A 22,444-nucleotide genomic window follows, 5' to 3' on the forward strand; every position below is an offset into this window, starting at 1 on the left:
CGCAATAGAAGATGTAGTTTCTGACGGAGATTCAGACATGAAGACATCAAAAACAGAACTTCAGAATGAGACGGAAAATAAAAGCACTGACGGACCTCCAAGAAACGAAGAAATGTATCTCGGAAAAGACGGAACACAATGGAACAAACTTGCTTCAAATAATAAACGGGTTCGACCAAGATCAGAGAACATTATTACTCATTTGCCAGGTGTGAAGCATTATGCAAAAAATGCTAACCGTGCTTTAGTTTGTTGGCAATTGTTTTTTGACCAACAAATGATCGAAGACATAGTACGCTAGACCAATCTCAAAATTCAACAAAAATCAATTGCATATCAAAATAAGTGCATGGTGAAACCAACCAATGAATGTGAAATTAAAGTATTTATCGGACTTCTTTATTTAGCAGGTATGTTTCATTCTAATCGTCAGAATTTAAGAGACTTATGGCAAACAGATGGGACTGGTGTCGATATATTCCGCAATACGATGTCTATAAATCGTTTTCAATTCCTGATGGTCTGTCTTCGGTTCGATAACATCTAGAATCGTAAAGACAGATTGGCGATTGACAAATTAGCTCCAGTTCGTGGAATTCTGGACAAATTTATTGAAAATTGTAAGCAGGCCTACACTCTTTCTCAATATGTGACGATAGATGAGAAGTTGGAGTCTTTTCGTGGAAGATGTGCTTGCAAACAGTACATGCCCAACAAGCCTGCAAAGTATGGGATCAAAGTGCAAGCCCTAGTTGATGCCCGTTCGTACTACGTTTTAAATTTGGAAGTGTATGCAGGAAAACAGCCAGAAGGTCCCTACAGTGTTAGTAATTCCCCAATAGATATAGTAGAGAGACTAATACAACCTATTTCTGGTTCCAACCGAAATGTGACCTTTGACAACTGGTACACTAGTTATGAATTAATGATAAAATTGCTGAACGAGCATAAACTTACGTCAGTAGGCACGCTGAGATAGAACAAACGATGCATCCCAGCACAATTTTTGACAGTCCAGAACAGACAACAAATGACATCCTTATTTGGCTTTCAGAAAGATATTACACTTTTATCGTATGTGCCGAAAAAAAATAAAAACGTCCTACTGTTGTCCACCATGCACAATGATGGAGCTATTGATGAAGCAACTGGCGATAAAAATTTATTAGAAATAATAAGCTTCTACAACTTTACTAAAAGTGGAGTAGATGTAGTGGATGAACTGTCTGCATCATATAAGGTATCTAGAAACTCACGGAGATGGCCTCTTACGATCGTGTTTTCTCTCTTGAATACAGCCGCCATAAATGCTTTGGTTATATACAGAGAAAACAATCAAGATTTCAAACTTGCCAGAAGATTGTTTATCAAAATGTTGGGCTTTGAATTGATCCAGGACCACATATCTGAAAGAAAAAATAATCCAAGAACACCAAGGAGTATTCGTCAAAACATTGCACATTTTAGCCAAGATGCCCCTGCAGTGCCACCTGCCAAGATTCCAAAACTCATGGGAAGATGTTCAGTATGCCCAAGAAGCCGAGATCGGAAAACTAAATATTTCTGTTCAAACTGTGAATCATTACTGTGCCTGGAGCATGCTGTCATAAGTTGTCAAAATTGCATGAATTTAAATAGCGATTAATTTTTTTTCTTTCACTGTACAACCGGGCAGAGTTTTTTCTTGTATTATCTTACTATTAAATTTTCATTTACTATTGTATTTTTGATCATATGGTGTTTATATTTTTTGGTAAGATTGTTCAGTTAAGTTGTGGTTTTTGCTTATGGAGAATTGCCTATTATTAGTTTATTTTTAATTTCTTTTGAATAAAGGTGTTCTGATTATTTCTTTTTTACTTAAATAGTCCTTAGATGATCACTTCAGACCATGAAATTAGAAAACATATAAAAAAACTGCCAGAAAAAATTCTGATTTTCTTAGAAATTGGGGTTTGTCACACCCCACATATGTACTAATGACAGAAAAATCCACGTATGTGACGCCGGGTTAATCGAATAAACAGGGTATTCCAAATCAAGATCGTCTAATCTTAGCTCTTGTTTATTCTGTAACTAAATACTTCGCACCAATATGGATCAACAACGCTCACTTGTTAAAATATTGATGTCCATATCAACTTATTGGCAACTAGTGCTAAGCGACTTTCCACCACTACACTTTCGTCGACTCAACCTTCTAACCAAAGAATATTAAACAATCCTATACAACTCAGCGCTAATGATACATAATTATATAGAAGATGCAACCAAAAGCCAAATGTGCTCCAGTAAATCTTCGATAGAAACCTTAGAAACGGACGCAGCTATCAGGTTCAGCATAATCACCAAATGGAGCCATGTCGGAAGCTCAATTTAATACAATTATACCTGTCATCACGCAGATGCTCACCGATATTGATCAACAACTTTTTCCTTTAAGAGATTAATGTTTAGACCAACTCATTAGTTACTAGTGCAGAGCGACTATCCAACCCTACACCTTCGTGACTTAACCTTAAGTGCCGTCTCCCGATCGGAGGTTGGATATCATCATCACTATCTTTACTCTATCAACTGCTGCTCTGAAGAGTTCTATAGAACTGCATTTAAAAAAATCCCTTAAATTTTTTAACTATGACACTCTACTTCTTCCTATACTACTTTCTCCTCTTATATTTCCCTGTATTATCAGCCTTAGCAGTTCATATCGCTGTCTCCTCATTACGTGTCCCAGATATTGTAATATTTTTATTGTGTTTATTATTTCGCATTATTTGTCCATTTCTCGCAATACTTCCCTGTTAGTTTTCTTATGTGTCCATGCTATTCTAAGCATCCTCCTGTAATACCACATTTCAAAGGACTGTAATTTATTTATGTGTTCTTGCTTTTGTCCAGCTTTCAAGTCCATATTGCAGTATCAAAAACACGTAGTATCTCAGTGCTCTTACCTCCAGTTCCAATTTAAGGTCATTGTTGTAGAGAATTGTTTTCATTTTTACAAACGCATTTCTTGCTATTTCTATCCTGGCTCTTATTTCGGTTGTTTGATCATTATTGTCTGAAATCCAGGTTCCTACGTATTTGTAATTATCAACCCTTTCTATCGGTACATTTCCCAAATGTACGTTTGTTGGTATATTTGTTTTCTTTGTTATTATCAAGTATGTGCAAAGAATATAAAAAGATCTTAAACAACACAACGCTGCTGATACATATGTAAATAGAAGATGCAACCAAAAGTCGAATTCGCTTAAGAAAATCTCCGATGGAAACCGGAGAAATGGCGACAACTATTAGGTTAAGCATGATTATCAATTTGACTAATTATTATTGGTCAGAAGCTTAACCAAATACAATTATTGGCGGAGGCAATCACGGATATTCGCACTAATATTGATCAACAACGTTCAACTTCAAAAGATAAATGTTCACAGCAACTCATCCTAAAGAAAGATTCTAAACAACACAGCGCTGCTCTCCAGAAAATCTCCGATACAAACCGGAGAAACGGCCGTAGTTATCAAATGGACCCAGTATTGATTGGAAGTTTCTTTCATCTACAAAATATAACTAAATCATCTGCATACAGCCTAGCTTTTACAGGATATTTATTGATTGCGGTAATAGAGTTTATAGCTACAAGAAACAGTAGTACTAAGGTTTGAACTCTGTAGTATACCATTTTCTTGATTTCTTGTTGAGGAATATACACTGTCTACTCTGACTTGAAACTGTCTATTTTTTCAAAAGTTTGATATGTATTTGAGTATGTTACCTCTAATTTTCCATCGTTAACTAATCGTTTTTAAAATTGAACATTTCTATAATGAAACGTAGGCTTTAGTAATGTCGAAAAATATTCCGATACAGTGTTGTTTATTTGCGAAAGCCTCATGTATTTCCCATTCTACATCAACAAGATTGTCTACAGTAGAACGATATTTTTAGAAGCCACTCTGTTATGATTTAATTGATTTCTTTGATTGAAACATATAATGTAATATATTGTATATTCTTCTTCTTCTTCTTTTTATGTAGCCATGACTCTGTCTGTTTTTTATTGTGCCTCCAATAAATTGTCGTTCCATCGTTTTCGTGGTCTTTCTACTGATCGTCTTTCTATTGGGGGACCATCTCTTGCTGTTTTTACTATTGTATTTGTTGTAAATTCGGCTTATATTATCGTTTTATTCTACTTTTCTATTTCTTATCCTGTTCTTGATGTTCTCCACCTTGCATGTGCGTCGTATATGTGTACTTCTAGCTCTGTCCTATAGTGTCTTGTCATCAATTTTTCTAAGTGTTTTCATCTCTGCTGTTTCTAACACCATTTTTGTCCTTTCTGTGTCAGATCATGTTTCTGCCGCGTATGTCATTATTGGTCTGATGACTATTTTGTAAATTTTGCCTTTTATTTCTGCCCCGATATTTTTATTTCTCCATATTGTTTTCTCTATTCACTTGATCTTCCACTTCAGTTTCAAGCTTTCTGTAGCTAGATATTGTAATGCCTAGATATTTAAACTCCATCACTTGTTCTATTATTTGACCTTCCAGCTTTAATTTAGATCTAAATAAGTTTGCTGTTGTAACCATTTTGTCCGTTTTGGGGAAACTAACATGTTAAATGTTCTGGCGCTTATATTAAATTGGTGCAGCATATGTTTTATATCATCTACACTTTGAGAGACTAGTATTGCGTCGTCTGCATAGCAGATTATTTTAAGCTGCTTTTCTCCCATTTGGTATCCTTTTTTAGTTTTAACTTTTTTTTATTATTTTATCCATAGTACGATTAAACAATAGGACTCAGGAAATCTCCATGTCTTATCCCATTGCTAGCTCTGATAGGGTCAGTTAGTTCTTCTTTTACTTTTACTTTTATTGTGTTCTTTTGGTAGATATTTTCCATCGTTCTAGAGATATCTCTCTTGCGTACAGTAAGTGGATAACGTCCTTTAATTAATCCGGTAATGCCTTGAAATATCTTCTTAAGAGCGTAGGCGCAAAATTTCGGGCCAATGCTTTTTAAGTATTTTTGAAAAATTTAAACGCAGAATAAAAGAATACATTATTACTGAGGGCCGATAGTCCCTAAAAACTGCCATAATGTTTATTTTAATAAGTTACAGGGGTGAAAAAAAAGAGAAAATTTAGTGTGATTTTTAATTTCAAATACCTTATTCAAAAAACTTTTTGTTTATTCTAAGGGACTTTCGGCCCTCGGTAATAATGTAATCTTTCATTCTGCGTTTAAATTTTTCAAAAATATTTGTTAGTTTTCTCAGGATTTGAAAAAAATGATTGCATTTAAAAAGCATTGGCCCGAAATTTTACGCCTACGTTCTTTAGGTCCACGAAACATAGATATATGTATGTTTAATCAAATAGTTTATTTATGGTAAATATACCACATTTTATGGTATATTTTTCTTAATTTCTTTTATTATTTAACACTCTCGCCGCCAATGATATTTTAAATTATTTCGTCGTGCGCCAAAACTATATTATTTTGTTAACGTGAAACGCTGTAAGTGTACATTAATGTTACACGTTTGTCAATACAGAGTGCACAATAATGTTACACTTGGCGGCGAGAGTGTTAAGAAATTTGATGAATAGTTTGCATCGCTTGATTTTTTTTTATAAACTAATGCCAGTATATTTAATATTTTCTTTTGAGATTTACATATATATTATATTATTTTGCCCTTGTATTATAAACAAATTTATTGACTTGTGTGATTTTGTGCCAGATATTCTTGTTGTTGTCATTGGAATAGAAGTGTCAATGGTTAAAACTTATGTTTTCCAAGAATTGCTGTTTGCTTTGTTACAAAAAGTTTTTGTTCATTTTTCTGTCGTTTGAATTTATAAAACGGTTTTTTGGATTGTTGTGTGGCTTGTTGACATTTTTTATTCCACCAAGAAACTGGATGGAATTTACGGGTGAAGATAATTTTCCTAACATTCACAATATTTAGTCCAAACGACTATAGAGCGACACTTTGAACCACTGTTATTCAACAACAGTTAATTTCTGAGTCTTGACGCAATACTAACTTTTGATCAGCATGACCAAAGCTACCTATCTGCCAAGTTTCAGCCAATTTAACTGATACCACTTTTACACAAGGGGTCCTTTACCTGCCAATATTATAATAACGGTAAGTTAAACACTGATTGCAAGGTGACAAACACCGAGAAATTGCTAGTAGGCTATAGGCTGGTTGGTTTAACTGGGAGCGGATGAGCGGATGTACTCAGTGATAAGAAAATCAGCGAATAGCTAAAAGGAAAGACATACAAGAGTGTGGTAAAGCCTGCGTTGGTATAAGGTGGTGAATTGTGGCTGAAACAAAGTTCTAGGAAAAAAGATGGAGGTAGCTGAAATGGAAATGTTACGGTTAATGTTGGCTAAGACTCATCGAGCAAAAAGACAAAAGAGGGAATGTAAAGGTAGTGGGGGCAAAAATATTGTTAGACAGGAAGTGCCATCTTGAGAGGCCAAATTAAACAAGGAAAGAGAGTCTTTCCTTGTTTAAGAAATCAAATTTAGTTGGGTTATGTTATTATTTGTCCCAACTGTCACATGAAATCTTATTTATATTGAAGTTTTTTAACAATTGTTTCACATTTTAGATTGTTATCGTTAATATTTAATTAAAATTTTCTCGTCTAAGACACATTCTGAAAACTATTTTATAGCTACTGTTAATAAGTGTCGGAAAATTTAAATTTGGCGCATTCGCATTTCCGGATATGTCCGCCATCAGAGGCCACTTTTTTGGTCGCCTTTTCATAACGATTAGATTCCCTCTTTTGTCTTTTTGCTCGATGCTAAGACTACAATGGACAGAATCAGCAATATGATTTGATTAGGGAAAGAGCCGGGGTGACTACAGTCTCCAAAAAGATCTAAGAACAAAGATTTCAATGGTTTGGTCACGTTAGACGTTGAAATAAAAACTATGTGGGCCGAAGGATAGAGCTGTTAGAATGAGGAACAGATAGCTAAAAGAAACATAGGAAAAGATGAAAAGATTCTGTGGCAAAGTATTTAAGAGAGAAGGGTATAAGTAAAGAATTGGACATTTACCCGATATTTAATGAGTCATAACACCATATACATATATATCATAAAATATATAGATATTTCGATAGTAGAAATTAGCTGATTGTTGTGACTATGAGATGGTAAATACGTAAAATGACATAACAGTTTTTAGGTAACACGAATCATTTTTCAACGATATGTGTGGACTTAATTGGGCTTGAAATTAATTTAGGATAAGCATTAATTGTAGGAAGCCACTTACGAACATTCCTATAATAATAATCCAAACCCAGGGAAAGGGGTTCAGAAACGGTTTTCTTGTAGCATGTTAAAGTTAAATATTGTAATTGTATGGGATTTAAGTCAAATTGTTTTAATGATAATTGCATTTTTCATTTGTTTAGAAGTTTTGATTTTCACTTTGGACAAATTGGCAAATGTCAAACACAAATCGCCATTTGGTAACTATTTATATGTTAACATAATTTGTTAATTTATAAATTTGTTTGATAACAATTTCCGGAATGTGAGCGGAACGTTAAAACAAATTAGTATAAAATTTAATTCTGATAACAATTAATTGTTTTTTAATCATATACAAATACATTATTGAAACCTGTGGAAGTAATAAATTTAAGGAATAATAAATTTACCTATAAAGACATCATAATGGATAAATAAAACTCTAATAAAGCAATTTAGTCCTAAAACAAATGAAATAATGATTCCGCTGGAATTGTGAAATTGCCCAATAGTTTACAGTGTTACTCACAAGTTTGGTTTTAGTCGACCAGTCATCATCTTCAATTGATTGTTAGATTCAACAACGTCATATTTATTTAAAAAACAACCTGAAAACTATAAGAGCTTCTACAAAATTCTGCCATATATATGTAAATAAAACTTAAAAATTTTTGTTAAGAATTATTTATTTAACAACATTCAGATAATATTTATTTCTTAATTTATGCAGAAAATTGCACCAAAATAATTTAAATAAAACAACTAGAATCTTCGTGGTGGACGTGGTGGTGCAATATTCTTTCCTTGTCCTTCATCATTTTCTTCTGGATGTGCCGCATTATATTCAAGTGATTTTAAGATAGCCAATGGTATGGGTGGTGGTGTTTTATCGTCAACTGGAGGTACTGGAAGATGAGGTCCTTGAGCCCTGAATCCATTTTCGTCTGCTACATAAGTTACCTGGATTGGGGAGCCATCTGGTGCTGTGTATTGGAAGGCGCCTTGTACTTGCTCTGACTCAGTGTCTTTGTTGCCTAGAAAGCAAAAAAAATAGTATAGTAAATAGATCTCTGAGAGTCCTAGTATTATTTATAAGATTATAAGATATTATGTTTGTACTCCATTACTTAAAATATTTATTCCTCTCTTACATTATAGGAAATATCGAGAGAAAAAAAAATAAGTCAGCTGCTACTAGAGAATTCTATTAATCAATAAGTTAAAGCAGAAATTAATTTAAACCTAGAACAGGAACATGCAAATTCTTACATACTGACTAAATAAGGAGATGCGTTAAAAGCATGGGACAACTAGTGTGCAATACAATTTTTTATCTATTGCATACTCAGCGTGCAATAGATTAAAAAATAACAATCACCCGCTTCAGACACCATAATTACATAAATCACAAAATAAGGTAGCAACCCTTTATTAAAAGCTCTACATAAAATAAAATAATACTTAGTATGTTATGTATGTATGTATAGTACTACTCGAGTATTCTGCGTATTGTGAACTATTCAGGCGTTAATTATAATTAACAAAATTATAATTGCTAATATGATTTGCAATCTTCGATAGAAACGGAACTTGAAGAAAAAGACTACTCGAGTGAAACTATGAAGTGTAAAAGAAAAAAAAAAAGGACATAAAAGGTCTAAGGGCGGGCTAAGATCCATAAATTTGTTAATGATGATGTTAAACATCATCAGAGGCTGATAATCATTTAGAAGATTATGAAAATTAAAATTGTAATATTAACTTTTAAATAATCATCGGATTGGTATTACAACACAACATTTTTCTTGATATGGGCCACAAGTAAATCAAATAAAATAGGGTTAAGTGTAGTAAACATTAGAAAAGATAATATTATGCAAAATGTCATTACCGCAGGCAATAGTACACGGCCATTCTGTCTTAAAAACATTACACGTGTTTTAAATGCAATTAAAAGAAGCTCTGCCAGTGTTCCCTTTTTGATTTGTCTATGTGCATAGGCATTCGGTGTTATTAACTGTAAATTTATTACTCATCATTTTATTGTTTTTGTAGTCAATAGCAACGGAGTTATCAAAATTATTGTTTATATTTCTTCTGGGATATCCGCATACAAATTATATTGTAAAATGTGTTATCTATATTTTTTTTGCCAAAACCCTAGCGCTTTTTGGCAGTATTAATTGCTTTTTATCAGTAGATTGATAACAAAAAAGTAGACAGTTATTGTTATTAATATTACAATACTTGTTTGTTGCTTGAAATAAGTTAGATGCAGCAATAAAGAAAATGTCACCAATCTAGACGCAATTGTTTATTCTCTCGTTTTACCAAATAATTACTATTTAAATAGGAATCAGCCACAATTAAAGGTTAAAGTACGTTTATTGACGTTTCAATTTCCACTTCGGAAATGGTTCTCAAAATACCATTAATTACTTTAACATGCCATAAGCAAATAATTTCTACCTAATAATATTAATTAATATTTAAGTTTCATTACAAAACTTACGAAAAAGTCAGCACAAAACTTTTATCAAACTTAATCGTTTATGCCAGTAGGCCAGTGGAAAAATAATATTAAAAATATTGTTCTGAAGCTATTTTCTTGTGGCATGTTAAAGTAATTACTATTTAAATGGGAATAAGCCACAATTAAAGGGTAAATTAATTACATTGGCGTTTCAACTTCGGAAATCGTTCTCAAAATACAAACATTAGTAAATTAAACAAATTTTGTTTTTTTGTTACTTGGTGAAAAATTTAATTTTATCTGACTCATTTATATTGACAATTCAGACATACATTATACATTTTAAAGTAGACGACTTTAAAGTGATATTGCCAATATTGTTGAGTTGCGTTCCTGGGACGACTTTACTTGTAAGATAGTTCATTCGATTACATGAAATCAACTGTAACTTGAGAATATCCGTCAGAAAAAATCATAGCATGTAATTTGTCTTTAAAAAGACAAGCAAATGCTATGGTGACAGTAAAAATCTCCTGTTAGTGATTCCATAGCAAATTATGAGGGAAAAACCAGGAAAAAAACCTCATCATACTATCCCGACATGGTAAGTATTTGGTGGTGCATTTAGTTTACTTTCAATAAATACCAAATTCTGATTTTATATGCTTGTTACTAAAAAAACATAAATGATGTATCCTCTATATGTTACCGACTAACTAATACGGGTATTTTCCTTTTTTTAATAACTTCCTCTTTCAATATGGGTAACCAGATCCTACTACATTCTGCCGAGGAATTTGCGACACAATTGGTCTCATTTAGCATAATTTGAGCCGCTTCTTTGATTTTTCTTTTTAGGACTAAAATAAACGGATGATAAAAAGAGAAAAATCAAAGAAGCGATTCCAATTATGCTAAATGAGACCAATTGTGTCGCAAATTCCTCGGCAGAATGTAGTAGGATCTGGTTACCCATATTAAAAGAGGAACTTATTAAAAGAAAAATACCCGTATTAGTTAGTCGGTAACATATATAGGATACATCATTTATGGTTTAAAAAAAACCATATAAAATCAGAATTTGGTATTTATTGAAAATAAACTGTCGGGATAGTATTATGAGGTTTTTTCTTGGTTTTTTCCGCATAATTTACTATGAAATCACTAACAAAAGATTTTTACTGTCATCATGGCATGTGTTTGTCTTTCTGAAAGACGAATTACATGCTATGATTTTTTCAGAGGGATATTCTCAAGTTAAAGTTGATTTCATGTAATCGAATGAACTATCTTACAAGTAAAGTCGTCCCAGTCTACTTTAAAATGTATAATGTATATCTAAGTCAGATAAAATTAAATTATTAGAAGAATTTTTCACCAAGTAACAAAAAAACCAAATTTGTTTAATTTACTAATATTTGTCTTTTGAGAACGATTTCCGAAGTAGAAATTAAAACGCCAATGTAATTCATCGAATAATCAAAGAGAGGAAAATGCAATACTTGGGTCATGTGCTGAGAGGCGAAAGATATGAATTACTTCAAGTTATACTGGAAGGAAAAGTACAGGGCAAAAGATCAGTAGGAAGACGCCAGAACTCGTGGCTGAAAGACCTGAGGAGATGGTTCGACCGCTCATCCGCAGAGATCTTTCGCGCAGCAGTTTCCAAAACTACAATTGCCATTTGGATCGCCAACCTTCGAAAGGAGACGGCGCAATGAGAAGAAGAATTCATTTAACCTTTAATTGTGGCTTATTCCTATTTTAATAGTTTTAGATTTACTTACCAGCATTTTTTAAGAAGCCTTCCTCTTCTACAGTTATACCATTTCCAGTTTTATATGATGAGCGAAATGTTCCATCAAAACTAAATTGTCGATCTTGACTTATTATTGGTATAATGTCTTTTTCTCGAATTGGACCTTGAGCAGCCAATGCAGAGGATACATATATTATTAATATTATTATCTGAAAAGTGATACGGGTATTAAGAACTGTAAGCAATTTATCCAAATAAATGGCACATATCTTTCCTAATTTAATTTAGAATTACTTATTCGCATAGGTACACTGTAAAAATATTTTAATGGTAGTTATCGAAAGATGTAATAAGGCTATACTAAAAATGGTGAGATCTAGTCTTAACAAAGTAATGAATAATTAGTTAAGAACAATGCTAGCATAAACACGAATAAAAAAGTAACACCATTAATAACATAACAAGCCTCTGGTATTATTAGCAAAAAAATATTTCCTGGGAAAGTTGTTCAATAAAAAGCTGACATATAAACTCCATATTTAAGGATAAAAGACATCCTGAAATAGTGGATCTCATATAATAAAAACAATAACAAATGAACAGCTGCAAAATGTACAGGATTATTATACATATAATATATATAAATATATATATATATATATATATATATATATATATATATATTATATATATATAAATACCACAAACGTATTTTGGATCAATACCAGAGGAATAAACTCTTGATTTTCGAAAGATGTTCGTATGTCTTTGAAGTGACGGTCTACAGGTACGTTCTCAAAATCTCCTGGGTGATAGAGTCACATATCAGGCATTGCTGGAATGACTGAATATTGAACCTGAAATTATATTTACTAAAGAAGAGCACACTTAAGTTTCGTGGCTACGTCTAGCGGGGCGTAAGATATAAGTTCCTACAACTTATAATCGCCGGACAAAGAAATATGGTCTAAGGAAAATTCGCCGGACAAAGAAATATGGTACGTAGAAGAATTTCTTGGTTGCGAAACATTTGTGAATGGTTTGGAATGACATCCGTCGAATTGTTTTTTGCAGCAGTTTCGAAAGTATCTATTCGTTTTTCATTCCTTTGTTTTACCATTTTGGTAACAATATACTGTCTTTTATGTAAACATTTTTTAATTTGACTAATAATTAATTTTTTCAATTTAATTCAATTTTTTTCCAGAAGATCTATTTATACTTCTAAAATCTAAAAGTTTTTGCTAATGGTACACAATCCTTAAAAATATAACAAATCATTGTCTACCTAAAATAGTAAAAGTATCGGTAAAAAGGAACGAGTTTTTGATAGAGATTCAAAAATTTTTTTAGTGCGGTGGAATGATAATTCTGCAGCTGTCTTCAATGGCTAGCCTCTAAGTTTGTGAAGCGCTATAGGCTCAGGAAAAGTACAAGTTATGCAGCCGAACGTTATCGCATTATATATTCGTACATTAGTGATGTTGATATACACGAGTATCGAGTATCGAGTATCGAGTTTTACCAAGAGTACCTTTTTCGTGTAAAATTGAATGTTGTTAAAGTTTACTTGAAATTTTGATTAATAATTATACTCTTAAAAAAGTTATATCGACTAATACTTAGTACGATCCGTGTAACTAGCGCCCTCTATGAGAATCAGATATAAAAACAAATTCATGGGATATATCAGCTTCCAAAACATATTCGTATAAAATTTCATTACAATGTTGCCAGTAGTTTCGGCAAAATCGTAAAAAATTTTTTTTTCTTCAACGCCCTGTATCTTGAAAACGGATGGCGTTACAAAAATTTTTTACTAAGCAAACCAATTATTTTTCAGGTTTTTACCTACCCTAGAGAAGGGGTTGCCTTTTTTTGAAACACCCTGTATAATGCATTTTTATAAACCACTGGTGTTATCGGATGATTATACCTATCAGGCAACATCCATTTCCTGGCCCAGGGGTCCTCTGGCTGGATTATGCTGCTCTCTGAGGACGCTCATTTGTACAATGAGAAATTAAACCAGCAAAAATGTATGCGCTAGATCTTGTTTCTCTCTCTTATAAATGCCGCAGCCCGAGCGTCCTTCCTGTCATAAGCGTTTAACTAACGAATGAAACAAAAATTTTTAAATACAATAGGCTCAAAATATTTATCGGGGGATGATAGAACAAGGTTTGAACTTGAACTAATGTCCTAGGTGAAATTAGAAATAATGTTTTTACTTACTACATAAATAATGTGGTTTTGAGCCTTAAAAATCGTAATTTTTCGTTTTTCCTAGTTTTAAATTAGTTGAAAATGATCAAGTTTACAGAAAAACCACAAGATACCTATTTTGTTCAGAATGGTCTAAAAAATAAAATAAAAATTGTTTCGAGTCGAAAAAATTGATTGTTACAATTTTACAAAAAATTGTAACAATTTTTCGCCAGGGAGACTTTTTGAACCTTATTTTGGGGTAACTTATAAAAGTGATTATGCAAAAAAATCTCATGGAAATATTTTTCCGAACAAACCCGAGCTTTTCGCTTGTCTATTTATGATATGTAGTTATTTCTAATTGTGTATTTAGCTAGTGGAAGCCTTTTGTGCACCACTGGCAGTCATACCAGTCAAAAAATAACATACTTAGGCCTTCATAAAATTAGCTATATGCAAAACTTTTGACAAAATAAGGTTAACAATATTTACTGTTAACGCAGCAATCATTTTTTTTATATAAAAACATATACAATTTACAATTTTGTTCATGCTTTTCAAGCTTTCTATGATCAATTACATACATACTGAGTGGTTTTTCTTCAGGGAAAAAATTATAACATGAGCTGATTTTAACGCACATGTAGGCAAATACAAGAGATTATAGGAAGCAATACAAGGAAGACTAGTTATGCAGCTGGAGATGATATGCTTGAATTAGCAAAAAGAATAGATATAGAAATTTTAAAATATTTAAATAAATTATTCCATGACCAGAATATAAGATATACATTAATGTAAGAATGCAAGGTAATAGTTTCTCATAGTAAGTCATCAACATATGTAAGTTAATAATTATGCTGGACATTGAACTTAAAAGTTAAAAAAAATAAACAAAAAAATATAGTAGATCAGCACAAAAAGGTAAGCAGTAGACATTAAAAGATGAAAAAGAAGATCTATTTAGGGTAATAATAGTAAAATAAATGTGTTGAAATATAAAAGGAAGCCATAATACAATTTGGAGGAAAATGTCTAGTATTAATAGAGATACTGCTATTAAAATACTTAAAAAAACGTCAGGAAAGAAGTGTGAGAAGGAAAAGAACTGGTGGTGGTCAAACATAGTTTAAGAAAAAAATAAATAAGAAGAGAAAATTATATAAATAATGGCAATAAAATAGGTCAAAAACAGAAAGCGAAAGTAGTGTTTAGTTACAAAAGCTAAAATATTTTAATCGTTTTTAATCGTTCTCCCTGAACTTTGCGGATGATTAAGTTGTCCTAGCTCAAGATTCTTATGATCTAGAATTTATGATAAAGCGTCTATACGGAGGATACGTAAAATGGGGGTTACAAGTCAGCATGAAGAACACAGAATATTTAGTTATCAATTCAGATCCAAGGTTTGAAGTGTTGATAGACGACGACGTGGAAATCAAACAAGTGGAAAAATTTAAATACTTAGGTGCACTCATTGATAAGAACTGCTTGAAAGAAACCGAAATTAAACACCGAATTAATCAGGGACGTAAAATTGTAGGATGTCTAAACTCCTTATGGTGGGATCGCAACATTTACAAAAGAAACAAAAAAAGAATAGGGAAAACCATGGTTGAATCAGTTCTTTGTTGTATCTCTGAAGTACGGACCATTAATGCAGACCTAAAGAGACGATTGTTGGCAGTTGAAATGGATTATTTGAGAAGAAGTGCTAGAACATCAAGACTGGAAAGGAAGACCAACGAATCTATAAGAAATAACATGAATGCTACTGAAACGGTCATTGACGGAATAGAAAGAAGAGGTTTAAAATGGTTTGGACACCTATTGAGAATACCTGACGAACTTTGGCCCCAAAAACTTCACAGATGGAAGCCCCCTGGAAGAAGAAAAAGAGGTAGACCTCAACGCTCATGGAATGAAGGAATTAGTAGAGCGATGGAATCGAGAGGTTTGGACGAGGAGCATGCCTTGGACCGGGAGGATTGGCGGAGGAGAACGGGAATACGATGATAGTCATCTCCAAAATGCATTGTATTTACAAGTTGGATCCTGTAATATATTATATATATATATATATATATATATATATATATATATATATATATATATATATATATATATATATATATATATATATATAAATATAAATATTTTAATCAAGTAATATGTATCCGAAATGAAAATATTAAAATACTAGCGCACAAAAAGGATATCAAAAACAAAATGAAAACAGTACCTACTTTGGCAGTTTATTAAATAAAGAATTTAACAGAAAACCAGGTCGGTTAGCAGAGACAGTAACAGCAATAAATAACAAAATATCATACAAGGAACTGATTCAAGTACTTTAAAAAATACAGAAAGAAAAACCAGTTGGTCCAAATTTGTTCTAACAGATAATCAAATATTCCTAGGAAAGTATAGACAGCATTAGGTGAGACAAGAACAGAACAAGTTAAATAACAGGTTTATTTAATAGAATTATGGAAGTGAGGCAAATGGAGGCAATCCATTTATAAACTACAGGGCTACAAAGTTAATTGGTCACACCATGAAGCTTTGGGAGAGAGTAATTGATAAATGGCTACGTGAATAAACTGAAATATCCAATACTCTATTCAGCTTTATATACAAGGCAAATCAAATTGATGGAGATGCAAGCGGTAGAATTAAGGTTGAATGGATGAAGTGAAATAAAGCGAGCAGAAAAATTTCAATAAATCTAAAGAGAAAATTCTATAAAACAGCCATACAGACCAAATATGATGGACAGAATTAAATATTGGGCAGTTCAGTAGCCGAGCAGAGATAAAGATGGTTTGGTTATGTTCAACGTCAAGACAATCACCTAATACAAAGAATTGCTAAATTGCAAAGAATCTGCAGATTCCTGGGACGAATAGGAAAGAAGAACCAAAGAAGACTTTGGATGACGCTTAGACATGATATGCTGGTAAAGGGGATTGATATTTATATGAAACAAAATAGAAACTTGCGGAAAACTTAAGGAAGCCGACCCCGCCTAGGTATAAAAGTAAAGAGAATGATAATCTAGTAACAAAAGCAAAATTTGTGTTATGTGATTTTAAGAACACTTTCCGAAGTGGACATTAAAACGTCCTAATAGATGTATTTTAAATTAAAATTGTGGTCAATTTCCAGTAAAAATATTAAATTGTATTAAGTTGCACAAGATAAAAGCTTCAAAACAAAAAAAGGTTAGATTTTATCGTCTAGTGTAAAACAATTAGGATATTTTACAAAATATGAATTTCTAAAGGTAGATTATAAAGGATTAAAAAATTAGAACACTAATAACATTAATTAAGTATAAGTATGAAGGAATCAACAAAAATCTAATACTTTTACTAAGTGCCATGCAGCTTTTTGTACTAAATTTTATTCTGATTTTAATATGTAAATTTAACAATAATTTTAAAATAAAAAAAAAAATTATCATAAGGCTTAAAAACGAACACGTATGAATGTGTACGTAGGACAGACCGATAGAAGTCTTAAAAGACGTATAACAAAACACAACCATTTTCTCAAAAAAATCCGACCATATAAAATGCCAATCATTTATCTACAAAAACTAAAAATCGAATACCAATTTCGAAAGTAAATAAGTAGCAAAAAATTAAAAAACGGAACTTGCTCAAAACTTTGAAATTTAACTGATTGTAGATCGTTCGAATCTAAATTGTGATACTTAGAATTGCTCGTAGTCTACCACTAAATTAAAAAATTGAATTGCATTGTAAAGAATATAAATACTAAGACAGTATAATATGAAAACAAAAAGAGCTCTAAACGTTTAAAAAAAAGTGTCTGAGTTTTGAAAATAATAGTATAATCATTAGGAAAATGTTCTAAAGATGGAAGTATATAGAGCTGATAATTACGATAATGACAAAATAAAATCTTCACTTTTATGTTTTACCTTCAAGAAGGGAATCCGTTTTTAAAATTCATATTTTGCAAATAGTTTCCGAATTAGCAGCCAAAATGCCAAAATTTGCTTTATACTTTTTATTTAAAGGGGTTTATTTAAAACTAAATACAATATTCATAATGACAAAACGACAGTATACAAATTAATATAATAGTATTTAAATAAATGTATCCTAAACATTTTTATTTTAATCGGAATTCACCTTTTATCCCGTCGTGATGCCCAACCCTCTCGAAATTTCTCACAATACTTCTAACCCACTTCTCGCCTATAGCTAATAATAATTGCAAATAACTTACGGCAGTCCTCATCTTGCTTCAATCACTTAGAGTTACTGACTTTGACATTTTGTACACCCATATTTATATGTTCTTCACAAGTACCATTGAGCACTCTTATATAAATTAGTACAATGAAAGTATCTATTACCGGGAGGTAATTGTTAAGATCCAATATCAAATTATCGCAATAATTCCTTGATATATAGCAATCAGTTTTAAATTTTAATTAAAAGTTGTAATACACTGGTTAGGATTTAAAAATTGTGATTATGGTAGCACCAGAAAAGCTATTTATATATAAAAAATTTTTTGTAACCCCATCCGTTTTCAACATAAAGAGCGTTGGAGAAAAAAAATTACACATTTTTTACGATTTTGTCGAAAGTACTAGTAACATAATAAAATTTTATAAGAATATGTTTTGGAAGCTGATACATCTCATGAATTTATGTTTATATCTGACTGTCATAGGACGCCAGTTCGTATCAAATATTATTCAACATAACTTTTTTCTACAAGGGTAAGATTTTTAATCAAAATTCCAAGTAAACTTAAACATCATACAATTTTACACCAAAAAAAAAAATAATAATAATATTATAATAATATAACAATACTCAATATTGTTAAAGATCCTCAAGTCCAAAATGATAAATGCCGATATGGATGCCAAGCCCAAGAAACCATCCAACATCTTACCGGTGGCTGCCAGGCATTTGTCGGTACTGATTATAAAGAACGACATGACTCAGTAGGAAAGATTATCCACCAAGAACTAGCTGACAAACTGGGACTTCTCCAAACTGACCATCTTCCTTATTATCAATACGTCCCTGACAGAATGCTTGAAAATGCCAACTACAAACTATACTGGGACCGCACTGTGCTTACAGACCAACCAGTGGTGCATAATAGACCGGATCTCATACTAGTTAATAAACTTACTAGGCAAATAACACTTATTGATGTGGCGATACCCAACACCAATAATTTACGTGTTAAATACAACGAAAAGATCGCCAAGTACAGAGATCTAGAAATACAAATCAGGAGACAATGGAGAATGGAAAGTACCCAGACAGTACCTATTATTCTATCTACTACTGGTGTTATTCCCAAAAACCTCCTAACGAACATAAAACAGCTGGATCTAAATGAACATATTTATAAGGCCATGCAGAAAGCTGTACTCCTCGCGACGTCCAGATGTGTGCGAAAATTTTTTTTTGGGAGATACTCCAGCAAACCAAGTCACCTAGGACTCGATAACACGGAAAGAGTCCCACCAGAGCTCAATTCTTTTAATACCGGTATCAGGGATGAGTGAATTTTCAACTTAGAGGGAGTGTGAGCCGTATGGCTAAATCTGGATATAACAATACTGTTGTTGCGAAGCTTAATTATTTGTTGTATATGGATAACTTGAAATTAATAGCTTCCACTCGAAACCACTTAGATTAGATGCTAAAAACTGTAGAAAATTTCTCAAATGATATTAGTATGCATGTTGGACTATAGAAAATGTCACACCGAGAGTGCAGTACGGCTAATATAGGAATGCACAATTGCCGGATTTCACGCTTTGTGCTTGGCGATACAAACAGGTCCAAGTGGTAGTCACAGAACCGTACCCAGATCTCTACGCCGGGCTCTGTTATTTATTATAAAATAATATATTGATAAAATAATTGCCTTCAAGTAGCCAAATAAGAGGCATGAATTTGAATAAAAAGACCTTAAGTTTTTAGCGAGAATTTTATTATAAAATTGTATACTTTATTAAACTAACAAATTTATTTTAAATTACATTTCTTGATAGCTATAAATATACCGGGTGGAACCTCCGGTAACTCGATTTCCTTGCACCCAGCCCAATATCCAAGAAAAACTTTTTCTTTTGTAAATATGTGAAAAATTATCAGGAACGGGAATATCGAAAAAGCTTTGCACATTTTTTAATCCCGGCGATGTTATTAAAAAAACAAGTTGCGCACTTGAATCACTGCGAAATTTTAACAGCTACTATGAAATTTTTTTTTGTGGAAATCTGAAGTGCCGTTTTTATCCTTGTTAAAACATAATGCAGTCTCGCATTTTTTACACACAACATAAGTTTACCTAGTTCCTTGGCATAGCAACCTGGTAGTTTTCAGCGAAACCTTGTGTTATTCCATATGGGATAATGGTTTTCCTTGCACACACTTGACCAGATGAGCAGGTATAAGGTTTATAGTGTAAGTTATTTAACATTATATTATATTTATACTTTATTAAACTAACAAATATATTTTAAATTACATTTCTTGATAGCTATAAAAATACAGGGTGGAACCTCCGGGAACTCGATTTCCGTGCACCCAGCCCAATATCCGAAAAGCCCATATTCTGATTGGACTGGTAAATGAATTTTATTGGTTATACAGTGTAAAATAATCGAGGTTACTCACAGATATTTAATTAATTATACTAAAGTCGTCCTCTACATCCGAGATGTCGGATTCGCTTTCGCTACTCTCCCCTGTGTTCGCGTGTATTATCAATTGGTCTACGTCATCTTGCAGGTTGTCCGCAGTCCACATCTCAGTTTCCGTTTTCTCAACAACATGAGTGACATAATTGCGCCAATTTTGCTCTGTGACGCGTGCGAAACCGTCGTCGATCAACTGGCGTACCTCGTCGTTTTTAAAAGTGGTATCATGGGTACCTACATATCGCTTAACTTGGTTCCACACCATTTCTATAGGATTCAATTCGCAGTGATATGGAGGAAGCCTTAAAATATAAACATTATGTTGTGAAGCATACTCATCAAGATGATACTTATCGTATTGATCTTTAAAAGCACGCGCTGCTTCTAATAGCTCGGATTTCAAATAACACTCCTCGAAAAAAATGTCTTTTTCCACTAGCCATTCCTTGATTGCAGCTTTATTCCAGGAATTGTTAGGGAATCTCTCTTTACGGGAGTGGTACGATGCATTGTCCATTACAATGACATTCCTGCGACCATTATTTGGTAAATTTGATATTAATATCTCCTTAAACCACGACTCAAAATATGCGGCATCCATTTCATCGTGATAGTCGCCATCATTTTTCTTTGCCAGAAAAACACGCTGTGTGCCAGGAAGGAAACCTCCTGAAAAACCTGCATGCAATAAAACATATCGTGGGCCTCGTTTATTAGGTGCTTTTAAGCCAGTACTTAAACCTTTAAGAAAAGCATCACGACTGTTTTGTATCGTAGTATCGCACCATTCGTAATTTATAGATTGGCCAACATTAACCCATTCGTCCAAATATATGATATTGCAATGGTCTTTCGCAAACGTCGTATAGTTCTCAAATAATTATGGCGCCAATGAATAATATCCTCTCGCTCCACCATGATGCTTCTTCGGCCACGTTTCTTATAAACAAATCCAATATCTTTCAGAAGTCTGTATAAAGTAGAAAGAGACAACGGCTGTATATTCTCATTACCTTGTATGAAGTTATGTATATGCTTTAAGAATGGCGGCAAATTGGTCATGAAAAATTCACAAAGAACAATTCTCCGTAGAATACTTCTTACACCCTCGTCATATGTGAATATTCTAGAATTTGATTGACACACTCGTTTTTTACGTTTTTTTTTGCGATTTCAACGTTCCACTCTGTTCTTTTTCTTTTTTGAAATTGTAAATGCTTCTTTCGCTAACACCAGTCATCAACGAAGTACGTCTTACAGCAGCACTTACATTAAGTTGTTCCCTATTTTGTAAAAAATACAACACTACGAGTTTAGCGCAACCGTTAAATAATTCACCAGATTTAAACTTATGGGACCCCATGCTCTCTGTTGAAACTCGGACGACTAAATTTTGAAGTGTAGTTTCGTTTTCCAAAAGCACTTTCACCCCCTACCCATCCTTAGGATGGGTAGGGGGTGAAATAGGGAAAGCTTGGAGTTTATCAAATACTAATTATTATGACAAACAAGTTTATGGCCATATTTAGGTGATTATGTTAATGATAGTAATTTGTAGCAGAAGTTTTACAAAAGAAATGAAGACCTATTTATAGAAACAACATAACTGTATTTTTAATATTTTACATACAATAGAAAAAATCTAATTTCTATGAAAGAATTGGAAATTTGAATATTATATATAATATCTATAAATAATATCATTTCCAAGTTTCCAAATTCTTTCCTAGAAATTATGTAGGTTTTTTCTATTTTATGTAAAACATTAAAACTACAGTTATTGTATGTTGTTCTTGTAAAGAGGTGTTCAAATGTTACTCTTATGAATATGATTCAATTGTATATCTCATGTTGACGTTTTATATGCAAAATTCATAGTTTTCGTTGTCAATAACTTATCAATGCCTTTTTATTCTACTGTATACGTATACATGATATAAAATATTTTACTCGTACTGCCGGCAGATGCATTTTATCCAAGCCGGT

At 32.5% G+C, this 22,444-nt stretch overlaps 1 protein-coding gene across 1 annotated transcript; it reads right to left on the minus strand.

Annotated features, from left to right (window-relative positions):
- Positions 1 to 7,990: 7,990 nt before the first annotated feature.
- On the minus strand, positions 7,991 to 18,221 carry LOC140446750 (endocuticle structural glycoprotein SgAbd-2-like). Its single transcript, XM_072539341.1, has 3 exons — positions 18,007 to 18,221; positions 11,567 to 11,747; positions 7,991 to 8,340 (listed from the first exon to the last, which is right to left on the minus strand). The coding sequence occupies exons 1-3, from the start codon at positions 18,016 to 18,018 to the stop codon at positions 8,069 to 8,071; spliced, it is 465 nt and encodes a 154-aa protein (XP_072395442.1). The 5' UTR covers positions 18,019 to 18,221; the 3' UTR covers positions 7,991 to 8,068.
- Positions 18,222 to 22,444: the final 4,223 nt, after the last annotated feature.

This window comes from Diabrotica undecimpunctata, chromosome 7 (genome assembly GCF_040954645.1).
Source record: "Diabrotica undecimpunctata isolate CICGRU chromosome 7, icDiaUnde3, whole genome shotgun sequence".
NCBI classification, from domain to species: domain Eukaryota; kingdom Metazoa; phylum Arthropoda; class Insecta; order Coleoptera; family Chrysomelidae; genus Diabrotica; species Diabrotica undecimpunctata.